This window comes from Lytechinus pictus, chromosome 6 (genome assembly GCF_037042905.1).
Source record: "Lytechinus pictus isolate F3 Inbred chromosome 6, Lp3.0, whole genome shotgun sequence".
NCBI classification, from domain to species: domain Eukaryota; kingdom Metazoa; phylum Echinodermata; class Echinoidea; order Temnopleuroida; family Toxopneustidae; genus Lytechinus; species Lytechinus pictus.
This window is the reverse complement of record NC_087250.1, coordinates 15,217,501-15,241,331: the sequence shown is the minus strand read 5'-3', so window position 1 is coordinate 15,241,331 and position 23,831 is coordinate 15,217,501. Positions and strand designations below refer to the sequence as shown.

At 37.4% G+C, this 23,831-nt stretch overlaps 2 protein-coding genes across 3 annotated transcripts in view; one reads left to right on the top strand and one right to left on the bottom strand.

The window, feature by feature from the left end:
• Positions 1–5,227: 5,227 nt before the first annotated feature.
• LOC129263226 (serine/threonine-protein phosphatase 6 regulatory ankyrin repeat subunit C-like) lies at positions 5,228–9,955 on the bottom strand. The gene is made up of 4 exons (XM_054901145.2): positions 8,688–9,955; positions 8,077–8,289; positions 7,147–7,298; positions 5,228–6,457 (listed from the first exon to the last, which is right to left on the bottom strand). The coding sequence occupies exons 1-4, from the start codon at positions 9,522–9,524 to the stop codon at positions 6,079–6,081; spliced, it is 1,581 nt and encodes a 526-aa protein (XP_054757120.2). The 5' UTR covers positions 9,525–9,955; the 3' UTR covers positions 5,228–6,078.
• Positions 9,956–14,125: 4,170 nt separating this feature from the next.
• The window catches only part of LOC129263721 (CCR4-NOT transcription complex subunit 11-like), a 19,917-nt gene continuing 10,211 nt past the window's right edge, over positions 14,126–23,831 (top strand). The window contains exons 1-7 of one of the 2 annotated variants that reach the window (XM_064101031.1): positions 14,126–14,292; positions 15,927–16,032; positions 17,709–17,843; positions 19,213–19,323; positions 20,246–20,415; positions 21,320–21,452; positions 22,468–22,674. In XM_064101031.1, the coding sequence (XP_063957101.1) occupies positions 14,249–14,292; positions 15,927–16,032; positions 17,709–17,843; positions 19,213–19,323; positions 20,246–20,415; positions 21,320–21,452; positions 22,468–22,674 (906 nt within the window). In that variant the 5' untranslated portion in view covers positions 14,126–14,248. The remainder of the gene's footprint in view (positions 14,293–15,926; positions 16,033–17,708; positions 17,844–19,212; positions 19,324–20,245; positions 20,416–21,319; positions 21,453–22,467; positions 22,675–23,831) is intronic. The other variant, XR_010293907.1, reaches the window with a different exon arrangement.

Below are 23,831 nucleotides of genomic sequence, written 5' to 3'. Positions count from 1 at the left end.
ATGAAACAAAGAAATATACCCATATCAATGAGATTACAAATTTTCAGCATTATTACAAATAAAGTTAACTGCCAAATTTCTTTTCCATAAGAATGTGAAGGCAGATTGAAAAACCCATATCAAACGACAAATTAATTAGACTTTTTGAAGGATGACTTTTTCCCCTGAACAGAATAGAAATAATCTTTTTTGCACATCATTATAAAAAACGGATAAAATATTATTTCAAAGGTTAATTAGAGGAAGGATATTAGCCTAAAAATATCCCTACACACTCATCCCACCTCCATTCACCCTCTCCCCTCATCTCTTGTGATTTCTGATTATTTTTGACAGTCGCCCTCATCGGTCGAGATGCTACGAAATACACAGGCGATGCCAAGCGATCATCTCTTCTTCGCTCTCTTCGTCACTATCTTCTGCTGCCTACCTATCGGCATCGTCGCTCTCATCAAATCAATTCAGGTATGTTTACCCTAGCAACTGTTATAAGCTACTGAAATCCTAGCACCTGATTGGCTGAGATTGAATTTGTCAGTAGAAATCACTGACAAGGTACTTCGTGTAACGCACCCCAGATAGAATTATGATTTAATCTTCCAACTTAAATGATGAAGTTATAGTATCACATTACCCCTTAATGGGGTATACACGTTTGGTACTTTTTAACACTTTAAAAAAAGAATGATACGCACGATTATTAAGCACTTTAATAGCGTAATCAGTCAATCAATCAATCATTTTTTTACAGCTTGAGTCTTTATGACTTTATAAAAAATTATCAAATTAACCAATGTGTTGATGAAAATTGTGTCTGACAAATAAAACTTTTGTACCAATATAGGCCTCATCACCTTCGCCATCAAATTTCGCCATTCTTTACCAACATTTCTTGAAACTGAGACGAGCAGAAATAATGAATGATTGCAGCTCGTTAATTTATGAAAATCTTTTTTTTTTTTTTTTTTTTTTTGGGGGGGGGTGAAACTTAGTAGGCCTACATGAAACAAGTACTACTAGGCATGCAGTGGAAATTAAACGGGTAAGAGATAGAGAGAGAGGGGGGATTCCATGTTCACATCGCGTGTGAATTTGATTATATCATGACAAACGATTTCAAAAATTTGTTTTGTTTTGTTTTTTCTACCGTAATCTACAGGTTAAAGACAAATATAAAGCAGGCGACTTCGAGGGCTCACTCGAAGCCTCTAAATCTACAAAGAACTGGTCGATAGCGGGCGTTATCATCGGACTCATCATGCTCGTCATCTGCATAATAATGCTCGTATATTTCATCATCGAATACAAAGCAAAGAACAAAGCCCCCCTGAACCCGGATGTCGGCGACGGAAGTTATCTGGACACTCACTCCGTTTCGTCATCATGGGGCGAAGTGCATTTTGGGTAGACTTACGCACACACTACCGTAGCTGTCTTCTATTGTCATTTAAAAAACAATGGAAAGGACAAAACCGAGAAACCCGGATGTAACAGACCTCCGCACCGGCCTTTTAATGATGACGGCATTTTCGCAGCTATTACGCAAACGCTTTCTATAACGCAGAGAATCCCTTGTCAAAAGCCCTTCAATGACAAAACAGTCTTTGTCGAAAATGGGTGAATCAAAACAGCAGTGTCGGACAAACGACATAATTATTTGCAATTTTGGTCCGGTCCGAGTCTCCGGACGATCTGCTGTCCCGGACATCCAACTTTCGACAAAAACCTCTCGGCAGTCTATTGTGATTTGACTTGATGCGTCTTAAAAAGCGTCGGCGAAGTGATTGCGAACATTTCCTGTTATCATTGAGAAAATGGCATTCTGGGTAAAATGAGCGCGATGGGTGCAAACGCTTTGATTAGTTTCTCAAGTCGACAGATGGGACGCCAGATCTGCATGAAACGATGGTCACGGTGGGACATCCTATTCGTCATTAGGGGTCCTGTGGTCTAGTGGTTAGTGCATTGGACCCATAATCGCAAGATTGCGAGTTCGGATCCCCACTCTGCCATTGTCTCCATTTTGATAAAAAGGCCCGAGAGTAATATCTGCATGTGTAAGGTCAGCCACTATGACTGGTTAAACTAGACGTAAAATGTTTCCTAGGTAATTGGTTACATACCAGCTTGGTGTTTACCAGCAACAAGCTGTCCTGCCGAGTTTCTTCGGGAGTTAGAACAAACAGAAACGGATTTTTTTCGCTCCTCGACGTACGGTATGGTTCAAGAACGCAGTAAATGTATTGAAAATTTCTCATCAAATGACAATAGGGCGTTTTTGTTCGACGACTTACGGAGGATTCTTGAACACAGTAAATATATTGAAAATGCCCGTCAAATGACAATGTACAGCTAAAAGGAATTTGTCGAAGATTGGTGAATCGGAATGACAGTTTCGTCCTATTTTTCGGAGCTGACGAAAAATTTCAATTAGGTGGTTTGTCTACACACTGCAAAAACTCCGGTGTTGATTTAACACCAGACCGGAATCTATATATGTCCACATTATGAAACAACACCAGTTTGGAATCAAACCGATGCTGTTTTAATACTAATTGGTGTTGTATAAACACCTATATGGTGTTAGACCAAAACCAAACTGGTGTTGTTTAATTCTTCTCTGGTGTGGACATATATAGATTCCAGGCTGGTGTTAAATCAACACCGGAGTTTTTGCAGTGCAGTCAAGGACGAAACTGCTGTTTTGATTTACCAATTATCGACCAGTAGTTCTTGGTTGTTCTTTGTCATATAAAGGGCATTTGACAATACATTTTCTCTGGTCTTGAACCGTCCGTACGGCGAGGAGCAAAACTCCCTACACTGTAAAACATGTGGTGTTAAAACTAACACCAGTTGGTGTTAATAGAGAACCGCAAACTGAGGTGTTAAAATTACACCCTAGAGATTGAACATAACACCAAAGAGTGTAAATGTAACAAGCAAAGGTGTTGTAATAACAGCTACATGGTGTATAACTAACACTGTCAATTTAACACCGGTGTAAAATAACTGGTGTGATCCTCTATGTACACCGTTTAACACCACAGTTTTTGCTGTGTAATGATGGCGTGGCTGCATCATGAAAGGAAATAACTTCGTAACAATTATATTTCTATATGACAAACATTACATTGTAAATTTATTTGTATTATAGTGAGAGGTTTGGTTATAGACCTACAAAAACATGATGAAGATATCAATTTTGTACACTGCAAAAACTCCGGTGTTGATTTAACACCAGCCCGGAATCTATATCTGTCCACACCAGAGAAGTATTGAAATAACACCAGTTTGGAATCAAACCGATGCTGTTTTAATACTAATTGGTGTTGTATAAACACATATCTGGTGTTAGACCAAAACCAAGCTGGTGTTGTTTAACAATTCTCTGGTGTGGACAGATAAAGATTCCGGGCTGGTGTTAAATCAACACCGGAGTTTTTGCAGTGTATTATTTTAGACAATAATATATAGTGCTAAGCTACTATGCATATTTTATATCTATTTATCATGACTATGTGTTTATATTCTTTAAGGTCCAGTACACAAATCTTTCATTTGCTTACGACGTTTTTATTAAAAAAAACAATCAAGATGTTAGCAGTGAAGAAAATCTTTCATGTATCAGAAAAGGTTTGATTTTATACATTTTGCTGAACATAGTTGGTCCACTTACTTTATGATAATTACATGGTGTATTTAAGTATTTTCGTACTTTCTCAAAATGAGTGAAAACCTTACCTTTTAAGGAGTGAATATATTTGAAAGGGTGAATAGGGAGTAAATATAGATATAGACTTAAACAATGTATTTAAATACATTTTAGTGACCGCATGGATTAAAATAAACTTCGAATTGAACATTAAAACATTTACTATAAATTCACTCGTTCAGAAATTCACTCCTTATAAAATAAATTTTTAGATTTTTCTTCTTTTCATATAAATAATTCTATAGAATAAAATTCTATTATTTAGAAGTCTATTAAATTTTATTACGAAAAGAATTATAGATATTAAATTCTTTCGAACATTTCTAGATCTTGTGGCGTCCCCGAGCGATTGCATTTTTGTGTTGTATGGTTGAAAAAAATATCTCATATCAAAAGAGTCTACCATTGATTGGATTTGAATCACGCAGATTTATGTCCCCGCTCATCCCAACCCTCTCTCTATCTCACCCGAACACACCCACCCACACACACACACGAACACATTGTATGTGTCCTTCTCCCCTCTCTTTCTGGTACTCTGTCTCTACCCATAGGCCCGTATTCTGAAGTCAGGTTTAACTTAGACCGTGCTAACTCTGTGATAAGATTATGAGAAGCCAAAGGTGTCAAGGTTTTAATTAAATTGCATGTTTATTATGTTTCATGTGATGATTCCTGATCCTTTGATGGTGAAAACAGCTTATTCATACTTTCTAGACAATTGAGAATGATTTTAGAGTCAAATGAGTTGAAATATCATATCTCTACTGGTAGTGATTTATGTCACAATGGTCTATCCATACTTAAACCACAATTTTAAACCTGACTTCATAACACGGGCCATAGTACTGCCTTCGTCTTCTCATTCTTACTTTCTCTCTCCTCTCTCCGTCTCTCTCGCTCTCTCCCGCCTTCCATTTCCATCTTCCTAGCTCTCTATCTCTCTCCACCACCCCACTCTATGTTCACTCTCTTTACCCCCTCTCCCCTTCTCTCTAATTATATATATATTCTCTCTCTCTCCCCCTCCACTCTTCCACCTTTCCCTATACCCCTCTCTCTTTAAATCAGTCCGTGTCTGTCTGTCTCCCTCTCTGTCGCTTTATAGACCCGTTTAAAGATAGGCTAAACTGGAGACACAGGGCCCCGTTTCATCAGAATGCGATAATCACAAATGTGCAATAACTGTTAAAAGCTACTAAAATACCCCAATCTGATTGGCTGATGGTGAATTTGTTATAGACATTTTTCTTTTGTTATTATAACAAGTCTTATTTTATGAAACGGGATCCAGGTATCTACGTTAGATGTTAAAGTACACTCTCAATCTCAATGATTGAAACTTAATGCAAATTTACTGGAGTTATGATGGAATCGAATGTAATGTTCAATATATGAAAATGTAGATTACAAATGACATCAAAGTTTTGACTCTTTCCTGATTCCATCAAAGGTGATTTTTGTTACGTCTTTCACATTAGGTTTGAATAATTCAGACAGTCACACCTATTTCGTGAAAATGCAAAATATACTTATGCATGTTTGCCTTGTTGAAAGCAATTAGTGTTTTAATATATCCCTTCGTCGACAAAAACTACCAAGACCTTAATAGTTTCTAATATACAGGGTAACTGAAAATAAATCTTAACATCTGATCTACATACCATAATTAACAAAAAATAGCTAGTATCAAAACATGTAATAAGCAGACAGAAAAGCCTGAGTTTACACCAATCACGTTCTTTTAAACTCTTCGATATTTGATTACAATATAGGCATAAGACCAGTACTTGCAAACAATAAATTATTGCGACGTATAAATAACCAACTATCATCAGGTCATGGATAAATATTTTGTTCGCAGCACTGACCGTAAACTATTTAGAATTTTGTTGCATATAATATCCATCACAAAATCCACTGGAATAATGACAGGAATGTGAACAACCCCGTCGCGTTTTTCGTCTGGCATTGCTAGAATATGTGCCCTGCAAAGCAGATATAATACAAATCATCTTATTTGAAACGAATGGTGTGAAAAGGAGTTTTTACTTGAACAATTTTGAAATAATCTTAAGAGACGGACCGGATTTCATCCGGTTGGGCCCACATATCATCTCGGTTAAAAAGTAATCCAGAATAAATTTAGATGTTCAAAATTTAATGCAACGACGATTCCGTTTTAATCCTTACAAATTGACTGATTTCTGGGTCACCCGGTCATTCTGACCTGGAGTTATTAAGAATACGACGTCCACTACAACATGTACAAATTGGGATGTCCAATCTACATTTTGACCACTTTAATCTTGCTACTTCAATATGAAGGAAAGTGTCAGGTGGATCGGCTAGTTTGACAAGTTTTAATTTGTTTTCCCTTCTGGGAGATGTTCCTCCGCCAGTCTGGCTAAACCCGATTTCTGAAGGGCGCTTTTGAGTGTTGGTAGTCCCTCTACACTTGTCGTGTTATTGAACCAATGGTAAAGCATGGCATTTGTTCCTAAGCATGTCACTTCAGAGCCTTTATGATTTGTGTGCTCAAACCGTTTGACCATTGCTTGGGCGATTCCTAATTTAAGACCTAGTGCCAGGACTGACTCATTCGGGATGTTTTCAGACAGCTGGTATAAGACCACTTCGTTCAATGTGGATGATGATCTTGACGAACCAGCCTTTCTTTTTGCTGTCTGGTCAACCTTAGCACCTCCTGGAGGGCGCCCGTCTTGTGCTCGGCTCTGTTCCCTGTAGAGGGTAAGCAAAAAGCAAACAAGGTTGTAATGGTAGTTGTCATAATGACGTCAGATACATATGTTAGTTATAGACATTGGACATTTTTCATGCTTTCCTTATTCGGGTTTCTTGGCTATTTTTTCATGATGAGTAAATGGATGTTGGTCGACAAAGAACGTGGGCCAACCTAATCCTCATAAAAGGTAAAGTAAAGTTCCCAACAAGAATAAAAACTAAAAGCCGCGTTGCTGTTAGCTATTACAAGGTAACTTGATGCACAGAAATATCTTAACCTTCGAATGTCCAGAATAACGGATAGATAATAAAGGTTCTCTTAAGAGCACATCACAATTGACGGTCGATGAATCACTTTGATTCCTTAATCAATTTTATGAAGATGTTCATTACAATCATCAACTGATTTTGTGTAAAAAATAAAATAATTAAAGATGATCTTAGGCATATACTGTATATGAACTCTAATAAAAGCCATTCATGTCATTAGGCAGAAGTTTTTTATGACCATGTATAGGGTACAGACTAGAAATGGGCCTATAGCGAAACAGAATTTCAACGACATCGGCTTTCTTCGGGTTCGTCAAGTTTAGATAATGGATTGATTAGGTGAGGCTATCAAAACCGACTCTTTATAATCTGATCATGATAAAGTTGAAAAAGATTGTAATATAATCAATACATACCCAACCAGCAAATTAGCCATCCTGCGTGATAAATAATCCAGAGGATTTTTGGAAGCTTTATCTGGAATGTTCACGTCAGCACCCTTCTGAATCAAATGCTTCATAAAAGCCTCGACTGGTGCGAGGGTATCCTTTGAACTTCCGGTCATCAACTTAAGCAATTAATTATAAAAATAAACTATATATAAATATATGAATTGTACTTAGGTACATGGATAATAACCCAGTTTTATCTCTTGGCCAAATTGAGTTTAGCAGTTAAAGATAGATTAGCCAATCAGGATGCATATTTAATTCACATCCCGGAATAACACCCGAACCTGGGGAAAGTGCCTGAAAAGAATGAAAACTGACCAAAATCTTTTTTTTTTTACATACCCCAAAATTATTTTGTTACTCTTGATATACTCGAAATGAACTATTTCATAGACTCGATCGTTCGGGCTTGAAATCAGATACCCATTTACTTTGTAGAGTAAACGGATCGTCTGGTTTCATTGGTCTAGTTTTTCTTAAAAGCATCCCATCTTAGAAAATCTATCCATGCCTTTGACCAAACATAATTATTTACAAACACGCAACCACCCCCACACACACTTGTTACAATAAACGTCGAGGAACGTTTAGGGAGGCGCGATAGCTCAGTCGGTAGAGCGGGGGTTTCGGATTCCGGTGACCCGGGTTCGAGTCTCAAGAGGTGCGCTAGTGCCCTTTGGTAAGGCATTTATCCTCATTACCAGGTCCCTCGGAGAGGACCTTAAGCCGTTGGTCCCCTGGTTGCTTGCTCACAGGCATTCGTGCTTTCTTAGCAGTCAGGTAAAACAACCTTGGTATAACATAACGTAAAGGGCGTCAACTGCGAAGGGTTAATTGACGCCCTCTACGTTTGTTGATAGACATGTTATTTAAAATTCATAGGACGCTCTATACCTTTGACAGTTCCTTGGTGACTTCAATCTCGGTAGATCCTTCACGGAGTTCTGTAGCAGCAAGATGTAAGCAGGTCTGTCCTCCGTACGTCTGGGCATTCAGGTCACCTCCATTGGAAACCAGGACATCAATGATAGAGGTCGAACCTTCAGAGGTGGCGACGTGCAGAGGTGTTTCCCCTCGTGCGTCTGGTCTGTTCGCGAGCTCCCTACCCTGCGTGCGAGAAGCAAGCTTTTGTTTATGAGTCTCCCTTTCTAAGAATAAGCTTCTGCAACATATCTTAAACAATAAACAATTTTCAAATGACTCTGAAATTGTTAATAAGTTTGGGCAACTGAATCAGAAGGAGTATCATTGGATTATTAGGACTTGTTCTTTATCAATGCTTATATAAGGAAAGGCTAAAAATTCTCTACTTTTCTTTAGTTATTCGCATATTTTAATAATACTATCGAAATGCAATTATTTGATATTTTCACCGTACCTTGAAAAAATATAGTTGACATTCGCTGCGTGTATAAAGGGAGCATTAAACACAGGCATTCATAAATAGAAATCATATTATGCAAATATTGTATGTGATATTAAAGAACTTGATATCAACACGGTACCTCTTTTTGTCGTAGAATATAACTGACAATAATTTGGTGACCTTGAGAAGCAGCAGAGTGGAGCACTGACGTCCCATCGAACTCAGTTTTGTGAAGATCAGCTCCGTTGCTCAGCAAATACTTCAGCATTTGTATACGACCGTTGTAGCAAGCAACATGAAGAGGCGTGGTCCCATCTTGGTCTGGCATGTTGACGTCAGCTCCTGCATTTACAAGACTCTTGAGGACGTCCAGATGGTCGTAGAAGATGGAATAATGCATGGACGTCCAGCCATTCTTCTTAGCGCTGTTCGGATCTGCCCCTACGTGAAGAAGATAATTGACTGTTGATAGATGCCCTCGAGCGCTTGCCCAGAGAAGGGGTGATCTTCCACCCTTGTCGGCCTTGTCAATCTCGACATCTTGGCCGACAATGAACTTTAGAACATCTAGATGTCCTCGTTTTGCTGCCATTGCAAGTGGAGTCATCCCATCGTAGGTTTGTCGATTGACATCTCCCTCTTTCGAGACGAGAAACCGAACTACCTCTAAATGTCCTTCTCTCGAAGCTACATGCAACGGTGTCAGCCCATCCTCGTCCATCCCCTCAATATCGGCCCCTTTACTGACAAGGACCTTTGCCACGGCAGTTTGTCCGCTAAAAGCCGCGATGCTAAGAAGAGACTCTCCCTCGAATTTCATTTTATTCATGTCCGAGACAACCCCGAGGGTTAGATTAACAATGTTAAGGTCGCCATCTTTGATCGCTTTCAGCAAGACGTCCGAGTTTTCCTCTTGGTCATCGGACAGGATACTGGCGCCCTTGTCCAAAAGCCAGGAGACGATCTGCTCCGCCATCTTGTTTTGGTATAGACTTACAGCTATCTGGTAATTCCAACTGGTCTACACTTGTCTTTCTGACAATCGTTCATAATGTTGACATAATGTCGCGGTTATCAAAGGTTAATTTTAGCATATCGTTAACCTTATCATATACATATTGCGTTATTACTACTGTTACAGGCTTCCTAGAAAAGGGTGATATTGGTTGTAGCAATATTCAGGGGTTTAAGTATACAATCAATACGAAGATAATCATGGTCGATAACAGGAACGAATTGTTAAGTATATCTCTGTCTGTGACTGTCTGACTGTATGGATGCCAGTCTCCTTGTTTCTATCTTTGTGTGTCCTTCTCTTTCTCGAGCCTGAAAAAAGCAGCCCTGAAGCTCTGCAAGTCTAAATCCCTATAAAGAGACCGTAGTTAAAGAAATCCATCTTAGTATGTTGTCTGAACTCGGAAGTATGCCTGAAGATATGATTTATAATTGTTTCTTTCCCTCTCCCTTTATGTTTGCCTTCTCCTTAAAATTCCTGTTCTATTTCCTTATATTATCTTGTTATTGGTTCTCCTCCTCCCATTTCTTTCTCCTCACTTCCCTTCTTTACCGCCTCATCCTCTTTCTACTTCTAATTCTTAACTCTCTTTCTCCCGTTTCTCATTTTTCTTCTTCCCTCTTCAACTCAACTCGTAATTTTTTACCTTTCACTTATTTTACCGATATCTCTCGTATTTACTTCTTTGTAATTCCTATATAATTATTTCTTTATCAGTGTTTATGTTTTACATTTGCAACATCGAAAATATAATGCAGGTTAAAATGCTGGCGCATCCGGTTCCCATAAAGGCCATTTGTATCAGGGACAGTGGCACGATATTTTTTTCAGGGGAGGGAGCTAAGGAGGGGCATGCAATTCGACCTAATAGTGAATGCCATATAGTTTGTTTATAGAGTAATACGGTCCATAAATAGATATCCTTTTTATCTTCTTCATTATTTTTTCCTTTCTTTCATTTTAATTCTTCTTTCCCCACCCCTTTTAAAATAAACAACCAAAGGGAATCTGTCACCCCTTTGTGACGTCACCAATGTTTGAACAATATATCATTATTTTTGTCTCCAAAACAATGCTCAAAGTCCATTGAACATTATACGATCCAAAGAACGGTATGAATTTATATTATTTACATCGCCTAGCGCTTTACCTGTTTATGGATCATTTTGATTGCATTTACCTATCGTTGATACGATTTGTGTTTGAACAATAAGAACTTTATTACATACTGCCGAGACAGGGGTGCTTCTACGAAATGGAGGGGGAGGGTGGCCTTTACTTGGGGACTTAACCTCCAGTTAACATGTTGTCGGTGTTAATTGTTGCCCTCTACCATGTCTACGTTCGTTTGTAATAGCGTTCCTCAGGTGTTTGAGAAGCAGTCGAGCAGACCCCCCCCCCCCGCAGAATTGTGTTGACCCTTGTCTCTTAATTTGTCAGACATTAATTTCGGACGGGAAAATACACCTTTGAAAAAAAAAAATTGGCGTTGACGTTTTTTCTGAGTTGTTGACACGTACCCAGCTACAAAAATAATAATAACTAGATAAAAAATTTGAAAAAGAAATATTTAGAAAATCACACACACTCTCTCTACTTCATATCGATAAATCACCAACCTGAAGCGAGCGGACAGACTCAGCGGACACTTTGATATCGCATTTTGGTGCAAATGGATATTTCCACCATGAGATTATCATCTGTGTAAAGAAGTTGTGTGTTTTTTAGTAATTAAGTTGAGCAAAGTTTTTTTAATTGATTTCTGATTGATAAGATATATATTTAGGTTTTATTTTTCGCGAGAAAGCGTAGCGAGCAAGCGGTTTGGAAAAATTCAAATCTGAAGTTGTAAAACTCGCTTTTTGGTCAATCATGGACCTAATTACTGTTAAAAGGGCATCATTGTGAGATGTTGCGAGCGACTCACGAGCTTAAACTTTTGGAAATTTCATGTAGGCCTAATAAGACATAATAATAATAATAATAACGTTGGTATTATTTACCAAGGGAAGCCACTTCAGTTCTGAAAACTGTTCTCCCAGCGGGCCCTATTACCCCGGCTTTAGCTGGGCTGCCTATATAGGCGCCCAAAGGAAAGCATTTAATGAATTTCTTCCTACCGGGTACCCATTCACCTCACCTGGGTTGAGTGCAGCACAGTGTGGATAAATTTCTTGCTGAAAGAAATTACGCCATGGCTGGGATTCGAACCTACGACCCTCTGTTTCATAGTCAGAAGACTAATCCACTGGGCCACAACGCCCCACATACAAAGTAAACATTCCGAGCATTTTTTGTAATCATGAAAAAAGGATTAACATTGTTAACACTATAGGCGTAACGATCAATACAATTGTATTAACATTTATATTCTTTATTACCATTTTTATTATGATCATCGTTTAGATTATTATGATCATCATTAGTATTATTTTTATTACCAGCAGAAGCTCTTATTAAATATGACATCCCCTCCTATACAAATCCTATTATCTGGAGAAGATGAACATAAAAATTTGCCTAATGAAAATTTAGTTTTGTTAAATAGGGTATGTATAATATGATATAATAGGCCTATAATAAAATATAAAATGATATAATATAACATATAAGGATATAATATATAGATAACAAAAACAAATTAAGGAAGATTTACCGGATCAAATTACTGTTATTAAAAAGGTAAATTGCCAACTCGTCCACTCACCACATGGTCGGAATTAGCACCTGCATAGAAACGGGGGTCACCCGGTGTAGCAGCTAACCAAACGTCCCGTATTTCACGGGATCGTCCCGTATTTTGCTCTTTTGTCCCGGCGTCCCGACAAACCCTCCCCGGGACGCCTATTTGTCCCGTATTTCAGAATATTGAACAAAACATAATTAATACATCTCATTTTTCTTACTTTTCTATCCTTCTTTCTTCATCCTTCTATCCTTCCTGCTTGCCTTTTTTGTTCCATCTCTCTTTATTTCAAAATTTTCCTTGCTTTCTTACCTGATCCTTAATTCTCTCTGTTCATTTTCATTTCTTTCCTTCTTTCTCTTAATTCCCTTCTTTATAATCAATTTTCTTTTTAAAAATTTCTTTGCTGTCTTCTCCCTTCCTCTTCTTTTTTTGTTCTTTCTCTCTTTCCATTAATTTCTTTCTTTTTTCATCCTCTCCTCCCTTCATTCCTCCCTCTCTTTCATCCTTTCTTTCATTCTATATTTTCTTGTTATCCCTCTAATTCTTTTCCCTTATTCTTTCTTTCCATTCCTTCCTTCTCCGGCCAGGGTGACCAGATTTCACAAAATGAAATACGGGACAATTATTGACAAATTACGCTACACGAGCGGATCGACCAAGCCAGATCGCCCGAGCCAGGCCTTAAAAGACAGGTCCACCCCAACAAAAAAAAATATTTGAATAGAAAGAGAAAAATCAAACAAGGATAAAAAATAACACTGTAAAAAGTTCATCAAAATCGGATCTGAAATGAGAAAGTTATGACATTTTTAAATTTTGCTAAATGCCCATCCTGGTCAGTATGCAAATGAAGGGACCAATGACATCACCCACTCACTATTTCTTTTGTATTTTATCATATGAAATATTTAAATTTTCTCCTCATTGTCATGCCGAAAATTTTTCATTCCTCCCTGAACATGTGGAATTCTAGTGTCTTAACATTTTGTGGTTCAATTAAATTAAGTAGATGCATGGTCATAATATTTAAATCCGTAAAAGTGAAATATTGTAAAATTCAAACAATAAAACATAAAAGAAATAGTGAGTGATATCATCGACTCTCTCCTTTGTATATCACTGAGTTGAGACAATTTAAAATGTCATAACTTTCCCTTTTTTCCATCCGATTTTGATGAAGTTTTCAGTATTATTCTTGTTTGATATTTTATTCAAATCAACTTTTTTCTGGGATGGACTTGATCAACAAAGAAGGCTACACAATATTAGAGTGGACTGTAAAAATTATTGGGTAAAATTTTTACCAGCACGAGTGTAATTATGTGTCCAACCAATTTTGAGGAGTATTTTACCCAATGCAGGAAGCATATTGTCCAGTTTAGGTTAAAAATAAGCAGCAATTACTTTATAGAATGGGCAAAATTTAAATCAAACTGGATAAATATAAATGCCCAAAGTTGGTTGGACACATAATTACTCTCATGGAGCATTTTTACCCAATATTTTTTAGAGTTAAAAATATTATAAAGAAAATGAAGGGAGGGTGGACGAAAGAATGTAGGAGAGAAAGAAATGAGGAAAGAAAAGAGATGAATTGAGAGGAAAGGAAGAAAAAATGAAGGGGAAAATGAAGTACAAGTAAAGAAAATGAAGGGAAAAAAAAGAAAGTTAGAATAAAAGAAGGATGAAAGAAAGAAAAAAAGAAAAAAAAAGTTTCCGTCATTCTTTGAAATGAATAAAGAAAGAAGGAAAAATAAAGGATGGGAAGGTGAATAAATGTGTGAAAGATAAAATAAAGGAGAGAAAGGAAAACAGAAAATAAAAAATATGAAGAATGAAAGAAACAAAGAAAGACAGATTATCAGCCCCTTTCAGGCCACAGAGGGCGTTTTTTATTTATCTCGTGAACTTGAAGCTCTACATTTCTGTCGCCGTGCCACCGGGAACTTGAGTTGAATTTTGCCGTACGGCGTAGGCCAACATTTCTTAAATTAGAATGGACCAAGGTTTATCAAAAAAGGACAGCGTGAATCTAACAGGGTATGCTCATTTTTTCATTTATTCATCACTATTGTTAAATGCAGTTTATCTGTTAATATTGCCCCTCTCCTTTCCAGCACGGATATGAACGTCTGGGACCGTGCATTGGCGGGTCTGCAAAGTTCTGCATCCTTCCACTCACACGTCTCATTCGGCTCAGCTCAGTCAAACTCAAAGAATGAATCAGTTTGGGGAGCTCTCCAATCCACCAAGTTCGTGGATAGGGTTAGTAAGGGAGTACTAGAGAGTAAAAATCATTAAGTAACGTATGCTTACTCTCCACGAAACCAGGTCCAGGGCAGGGATTTCGTCCCATTGAATCACGTCGTGCGTGTAGCCGGCTGTCACGCTGTGACGTTAGCCATGAAAGAAAACTTTCGCCCCGAGATTTCTACTTTCCTTTTAAAAGATCTATCTAGTCCTAAATCATGTAAATGGGATACAAATTCATTTTCAACATTTCTACGACATTGATTTCATTTTTAAGAAGAATTCATTAAAAAAAACGAGAAAATATGAAATAACATGAATAACGGGGAAAACGTGTCGCGATCATGGCGATGTTTTAATTACGTTGCCATCTTGTTTCATATTGTTCTTTGCCGACGTTGCAAGACGCATATCGAGGATATGCGTCTGTAACCTATTAGGAAATGCAAGCATTGCTTTAAATTAAGGTTCCACCACTTTTGTTTTGTGCAATTGTGGGGGCGTCGTGGTCTAGTGGTTACGTATTTCGTCTTTCAATGAGAGGGGCGTGGGTTCGAATCTCAGCCACGGTGTGTTTTCCTTCAAGAAATTTATCCACATTGTGCTGCACTCAACCCAGGTGAGGTGAATGGGTACCCGGCAGGATTAATTCCTTGAATGCACCAATTGCCTTTAGCAGCTGGAGCTACAGTCGGGGTAATATATAGTGCGCCATTGAATAGGAAACTAGATAAATCGGCGCCTCATAAATGCTATATATTATTGTACTTGGTACTGTAGTTCTTGAATACTTGGTTAATTTTCTATAGATATTTGTTCACTTTTTCAAATTTATTCTGTAATCCATTTATACTGTTTATCACGTATGTACGTACCGGTCTTATGAATCGTAAATAAAAAGGTGGAAAAATGAATTCAAATCAATCCATATCAAAACTAGGCCAATGGGGCATTGCAAGAAACTTGCGATCAATTGCAAGTCTATTTTCGTTCCCGAAATCAAGCAAATGCCGTGCAATTAATTCCTAATTTGCGATTGATTGCTAATCTGCTCCATGAAATAAGGAGTGTAATCTGATTTGCTTAAGTTAAAAGTGATCAATCAACCGTAAAATTGCAACAGAATATTTGCAATTGATTGTTCGAATCCCAGCCATGGCGTAATTTCCTTCGGCAAGAAATTTATCCACATTGTGCTGCACTCGACCCAGGTGAGGTAAATGGGTACTCGGCAGGATTAATTCCTTGAATGCTTGAGCGCCTAGGCAGCCCAGCTAAAGCCGGGGTAATAATAGCAGGGCCCGCTGGGAGAACACTTTTCGGAACTGAAGCGGCTACCCTGGGTAAATATACCGCTATTATTTTTATTATTGCAAATATTTTCTTGCAATGCCCCATTAGTCTAGTTTTAACTTCTTTATCAGGTTGCTCTGGGATGAAGCGACAGCCAACAAGTCATTTGAATCTCTTGCCCAGGCTTTTCATGGAAGCTTCAATAAACAAGAACATTTCAAAGTCGGATCATCACTGGTACGTAAATGCAGGCGTGTATCCAACAGGGCCCCATCTTACTAAGAGGTGCGATTGATCCAATCAAGCGTAACTCTATGGAAATCTATCAGTTCGATAATTTTACAGGAAATTTGCAAAATGTCTTATGTAAACAAAGGAGACATCAAGCTGACTTTGCTGGTTTTCCATAGTTGTGATTGATCCAATCAATTGTAACTATGGAAATCCATCAGTGTAAACAAAAATTTCTGCGAAAAATTTGCACAATGTCTTTTGTATGCAAAGAGAAGCTGAGTATATTTTCAAGTAATCAATGAATGCATGATTCATATCTAGAAAATCTTTTGAACAAACTTGCCTTTTATATGAGGTAATTGAGAGGGAAAATACACCCTAGACAATCTAGCAACTCTTTGTAAGATGGGGCCAACCTGATCAACGTCATAATATGGAAAGCAAGCAATGCCTACATTTAAAAATGCATATTTGTTAAAAAATGTCTAGACTATATGATGTATATTCATAACTTAATCGATTTCTTGACAATTTGGTATGTTTGCCTGTTTACAAAGGACATTTTGCAAATTTCCTGGAGAAAAAAATTATGACAGTGATGGATTTCCATATAGTTACATTTGATCGGATCAAACGTAAAACTTTGTAAGACAGGGCCTGGATCCTACAAAGCATTTCATGGGCCCAATTGTCTGGGGACAATAGTTACTCTATCATGCTTGTGCATGCTGGATACTCTATGTAAACATGTTACTCTTTCGGGGCTCTAATTTGCCTATAAATTGATGTAATTTATGGTGTTACTGTAATCAAAATTAGCCATTGATGTGTGATTTGTGTAGAGCTCTTATTAGAAACTTGATTTAATTTCAAATGTTATTTTAATATTTCAGTGGATTTTAGTCATTGAAAATGTGTAATACACTTTCAAGATTTATGTAGAGCTTTATTTACAGATGTTTCCTTTTATTCAAATAAAATAATGGATTTTAGTCATTGTGATGTACAATTCATGTTAAGTTCTTATTTTTAGCAGTTTGATGTAAAGTTAGATGCTAGATTGCTTATTACACATGGTAAGTGACTTAAAGTAATTAAAGTTACTGTAATGACTTTCAGTCACTGACCATGTGTAACAAACAATGTACTTTCAAAATTCATGAAGAGCTTTTATTTATTGATTTAATTTCAGATGTTTCTGTAATGAATTTTATTCACTGATATACACTTTTAGAATTTATGTTGATCTCATTCGTTGCTCAGTGTGATATAGTTCAAGGAGTTACCGTTAGGCCTACTGTAATAAATTTTGGTAATTAATGGTTGAAAGATTTAACATTAACCAAACAGGGGGGGATCAATTTGACCCCTCCCTCTGAAGTTTAGCAAAATCTCAATTAGTTTCTTCTATTCTACTGCTTCTGTGTTTCTTATTATTCATTTTCTTTCTTATACCACTTTTTTATTTTCTTCTTTATATCCTATTCCTTTCTATCATTTTCCTTTTTCTCTCTTTCCTTTTCTCCTTCTTCTTCTCCTTCTTTTTTTCGCCTTCCTCCTTCTGCTACCTCTTCCCTTTCCCTAATTCCTTCAACACTTTACAAATGAGATCATTGCGTTATAGATTTTCATTGTTCTTGATATTTGTTAATAAGATTTTATGATTTTTATATTTATAGGTCCTTCTCTTGAGCAGTCCTGACCTCTTACCGACCCCACCCCAGCGGCTAGCAGCCTTATTCTTGTTATGGGAGATGTATCGTGCAGAGCCGATCGGCAACAACCCCTTCGCCCCTCTTTTCTCTCTTGTATTGGTGAGTACGCTCATTGTAATACACTTACCGTACTGTATAAACTAACACTGATAGACATATCTCACAATCAAAATATCTTAAGAGTTTATTTCTGATTGGCCTAAAACCAATTCATCCAATTTCAAACTCATCTACTATCATTTGGTCTACCATCAGTTTGTCCACTATCCACATGGTCTAATTGCCATTTCGTCAATTCACCATTTCGTCTAATTACCAGTTGGTTCAATAGCCATTTAGTCCATATACCATTTTGTCTAATTGGACTAAGTGTTAATTGCGGGAAATGAATGAAAAGAAAATGGGTATTAGACCAACAGGTTATAAGACAAAATGGTAATAGATGAACTGGTGATTAGAGGAAGTGATTATTGGACCAAATATTTATTAGACCAAATGGTTGTTAGACAAAATGTTGATGGACGAAATGACATTAGACTAATGAAAGTAGACCATGTGATGAGTGGACGAATTCGCAATAAATGAATTGGCAATTTACCTTCTTGAGTACAGAAAGTACAGAAAGTCTTTATTTTAGTTAGGGCTCATAAAGTGGCAATCTTCTTTTGCCTACTTTGCCTCTTCACAGCTTTTCCCCAACTGTGACTTAGATCCTGTAAATTTTAAAGTAAGAATTCAGGTCACTTAGGAAGACTGCAGACATTAGCCTAAGATTTTGTGGTAACTCAAAAGTGATTCTTCCATTTTGAAAGTCATGGGATATTTCTCCCTACATATGACATAGAAAATGATATCTTATTTTATGATTATTTAAGGAAATCTGATGAAAGCGGAAGAATATAAGATCAGTTGATCTATGCAGGGACCTGTCTTGCAAAGAGTTGTAATAGATTTTAATCAACCCCAAAATGTGGTTGAGCTCGATTTGTGTAGTTCAGAATTGCATGCATGAACTTTACATCATTCACAATTTGGGGTATCATTTGAATTTATGATTTATATTTTGGGTAATTTATGGGGCCCTGGTTTGTTTGAACAGAATATCAGAGAAATAGTTATGTTCATACCAAATACATTTGTGGGGGCGCCGTGGTCTAGTGGTTACGACTGTTGTCCTTCAATCAGAAGGATGTGGGTTCGATTCCCAGCCATGGCGTGTTTTACTTCAGCAAGAAATTTAACCACATTGTGCTGCCCTCAACCCAGGTGAGGTGAATGGGTACGCAGCAGGATTAATTCCTTGAATGCACTGAGCGCTACAAGGCAGCTCGAGCTAAAGCCGGGGTAATAATAATAACAACAATGTGCCTTGAAAGAGATTGTTTTTAGATAGATGGCGCTATATAAATGCCTCTTATTATTATTATTGCTATTATTATGATATTTTGCGATATGTTCATTCAAACAGACAAGAACTGAGGAGGACAAGATCAGTGGTCCCACCCTTGTCGGTCCGATCGGCAAGTCAGAAAGATATTTTCTTTCTCAACTCATCTCAACCTCTAATCCACCTCGAGAGGTAAGACCTATGTGAACACAATAATGTCACACTGTATTTCACTTTGAGTTCTTTCTGGCATGGGTGGCTGCGTCTGGATGCTCTTTCATGTGTGCAAACCAGACTTGTATATACAGTTTAGGTCAGAAGTTATACACCCAGGAAATTCAAAGAAAAGTTGACACTTGCCAAACTTCATAAACTTGACTGTATCTTATAACATATTTGTGCTATCATGACGAATTTGATTTCAAACAAATGACTATGTCATGCCCCCTCATCACATTGCTTTGTCATCAGGAGCAGAAAAATATTTACATGTAGGTGTCATTTTTCGCTAAAAATCCTCATGTTTAAGAAAAAATATAAATAAAAGCTTGACAAAAACATTTCATATTTGTGCTAGTTACTTCTCAAAACAAACATTTCAGATTACACTCTTTGTTCAGTGGTGACATATGATGATAGAAAATGTAATATAAATCATAAATTTGTTACATTGCCAAGTCAACCTCCAAAGAGTTGTATGTCAACATGGTAAGATGTGTTAATGCGCTAAGTCGACTTATGAAGAGTTGTTTGTCAACATAGCAAGATAACGTCTTGCCATGTTGACATATTAGCTCTCCATCCCGACAAGTCGATAGCACTTTAAAGCTGTATGATCATGCACTTTTAATCAGATTTTTTTGTTTATTCACAAAGAAATTCATATTTACAATGGAATGTGATTGATTTCATCAAACTCGAGTATGGAAAGCGAGTGACATCATCTAGAATGCCTTTCAAATTATGTCTTCTGAATTTGATACACATACATGTGTAATGCAAAAAGTATACATGTATATTTTTTGCATTGTTATCGTTATGATTTACGCTCTTTAGACAATTAATTTTCAAACAAATATTTTGTTATTTCTCCCTTTATTTTGTTTTTCTTTAGCTTTTCAAGAAATCTCCACGTCAGATCGTTGCGATGGACCCCGGTCCGAATGCTCCTCACATCGACATCACCGGTCTCCAGCTCGCCCTGGCTGAAAGGCAATCAGAACTACCCAGTCTGACCAAGGCTGGTTTGTCATGCATTATGAATGATCCGGACCCAGATGCCAGGTAGGGCAATGACCTGGTTATACTTCTAATGCTGACAAATTTGATAAGGTACCGTCACAAAGGTTTGAGCTTTCATCATGTTCATCCTTTATCATCACGATAGCCCCCCGTTTAGATCTATCTCTCGTGTCACACTAGACAATCATCTGGAGTGAACACGGCATGAAATTCCTTATCAAAACACGAAGGGCCATTTAGATCATCTGCGGTAATTGCGAGGTACATCGTTTCCCCTTGGACTCACAAATTGCATTGTCATGGCACAATGTCAATCATGGGAGAAAGTGCGCGCTGCACAACGATCGAGGTCATGCCTCAGACAAAGGACTTCCAAGTTACGCCAAGGCCGTTTGGCTCTACAGTCCAACAGTGGATCACGCCGTGTGATCTCGCGATTGTGCTAGATTGTCTAGGGTGTATTTTCCCTCTCAATTACCTCAGATTCGTGCTTTGTGCCGAGACCATTTAGATCTAACGACTCGTCTAGAACAACCTGCGGTAACCTCCGGAGGCACTCCAGATTTTTGGCAGATCTAAACGGGATATTAGGGGCTGATAAATTCAAGGAAGAAATTTTGAAAATCCTGGAAACTAAATTATATTCCTTAGTTACATTTTCTTCACTTATGGTTTGAAATGTAATTTTGTGAGATTCTACTCTCAAATTTAGTTCAAAGTTTAGAATGTTTCTAATTTTTCAAGATGCCAGTTCCTAAATGGAACAGTGCCATCAGGATCAGGCATGCAAAAAAAAAGATTGTGATGACCAAGCTTTGATATTTTTATTATCATGCCTTCCCAGTTCAAAGAACTGACATTGATAGTAGAAGCAAACAATAGTTTTATCAGACATCGAGGCAATAACAACATATCGAACCACTTCTTCCATTCTATCTTCCTTTAGCTCGACCTTTGACCCCCAAATAGCTCAGCCCGTTGTGGAAGCCCTGATATGCGGTTCCAAGCCTCCAATGCAAACTACCTTTACCCCCGAGTTCATACGCCTTCCGCCCCCTCTTCACATATGTGAGGATGAGGTATGTGTTTCCATTTTTTCCAGGAAAATGAAACCATGTTGTTCAATGCAAATGTACTTGGAAAATATTATCCTTACGTGTGCAGTAGATAGAGGTGAAAGCAGCATGCTTCTGACGTAATCTTCAGACACGTGTCACTCAGTTTTTCCAAAAAATGATGTTCTTTCTTCAGTTATGCTCATTTCACAAAATTTATAAATAAGCCTTGACTTTTGTCTCTAAACTTCTAAATAATGCATGCAGTAGGCTGAATTTTGCTGTACTTACAGTTTTGGATATTCTCAAAAATTCACTTGAAACGTATATATTGTGTCAAAAATCAACTTATATCCTTTTTTCTCAATTTTTTTTCTTTTAGCTGAAATTTATTTGTGAAACTTTTGTGACAATATTAGCTGTAAACAAATTGCTTATGATAAACCAAAACAATCATAGTAACAATTGAACACATCTGTTTCTTTGCCAATTACAAGCCAGAAAAAAATACAGATCAGGGCCCCGTCTTACAAAGAGTTGTGATCGATCCAATCAACCTCAACTATATGGAAATCCATCAATGTCATAACTTTTCACACAGGAAATTTGCACAATATCCTTAGTTAACAAAGAGAATCACACTGAACTTTCAAGAGAATGATGAATACATGAATATACATCATATCTAGAAAATATTTTAAACAAATTTGCATGTTAGATGTTGACGTTGCTGGCCATTGATCGGATCAAGTAAATGGAAATCCATCAATGTCATCATTTGTTTTCTCAAGGAAATTAGCTCAATGTCCTTCGAAAATAAAGAGAAGCATACTGAATTGTCAAGAAAACAGTGAATGTATGAATAAACATCATTTCTAGAAAATGTTTTGAACAAACGTAGTTTTAGATGTTGGCTTTCCATAGGTGTGGTTGATCGGATCAATCGCAACTCTTTGTAAGTCGGGGCCCAGATCTGATTGCTTGTCAGATGATATTGTTATCAAATGTCATTCCTACTTTATCATAACCTCCTTTCCAGTTATTATGGATGAATCCTTCTGATGGCAACCATACCATCGCATGGGACACCACAATGTGTATGACGAACAGTGCTGGGCAGGAGGTTAAGAGACTCATGGGTAAAGCCTTTAAAGAAACACTCATGCTCCAGCAACAGCAGCAGCTGCTCAGCGAGCTAGAAAAAGATCCTAAGCTGGTTTATCACATAGGATTAACACCTACAAAGGTAAGGAAATGTGTTTAATTTTCAGTACCTTGGGTATGTATTGAAGTCACTCTTTTGTAGCAACATTGGTATCAGCTGCTCAGCGAGCTAGAAAAAGATCCTAAGCTGGTTTATCACATAGGATTAACACCTACAATGGTAAGGGAGATGGGTTTAATTTTCAATACCTTGGGTGTATGTATTGATGTTACTCTTTTGTAGCAACATTGGTATCAGCTGCTTAGCGAGCTAGAAAAAGATGCTGTATTGGTTTATCATGTTGAATTAATGGCTATGGAGATAAGAAAAAGCATTTACTTTTCAGTGCCCTGTGGGTGTATTGATACCAAGCACCATTGTGTAGCCTCTGCATGGTATCAGCTGCCGAGAAGTGAACTAGAGAAAGATCCAAATAGGTTTTTCACAGAGGTGCAACTTCTAGAGCGCAGACAAAATTAATGTTTTTTATTATCATAATTTCCCAAGTTGTACAGCCATTTATAGTTGATTGATGACTGAAAGAATCTAGGAACCATTTAGAAGAATTGTATAAATCTTATTTTGAAAATGATTATTAACAATGGATGATCACTGGAATAGATGTACATGTCGGCCTTCAGGTAAAAGTTTGATTTTGTTGCATGTAATGGTGACAGATATCCTCCATCAATCCCACCACACACTATCCAATCTAATAAGATACAATTTTTCAACAAATCTTTTTGTTTAAAGGGGAATGAAGCATTTGGAACAAGTAGGCTTGTGTCGAAACAGAAATATCAAAGAATAAGAACAAAGAAATTTTGACCAAAAATGGACCAATAATGAGAAAGTTATGAGCATTTGAATATTGCAATCACTAATGCTATGGAGATCCTCCCATTGGCAATGCGACAAGGATGTGTGATTTCACATGTGAACAACTTTCCCTTTGATGGACTATAAAATACCCCCAAAATGTCTCTTTTTGCTTTTTCTTATGGTGATACAAACTCTTTATCCATGATGCATTCTTTAAAAATCTGTATTACATGCCCACCTATAGAAAGAATATATGCTCTACTGGTAGATGTGAAAAAAAGGCAGTTTAAGAGAAATATATACTAAGTAATGGGGAGAGTTGTTCACAAGTGACATCACACATCTTTGTTGCATTGCCAATGTGAGGATCTCCATAG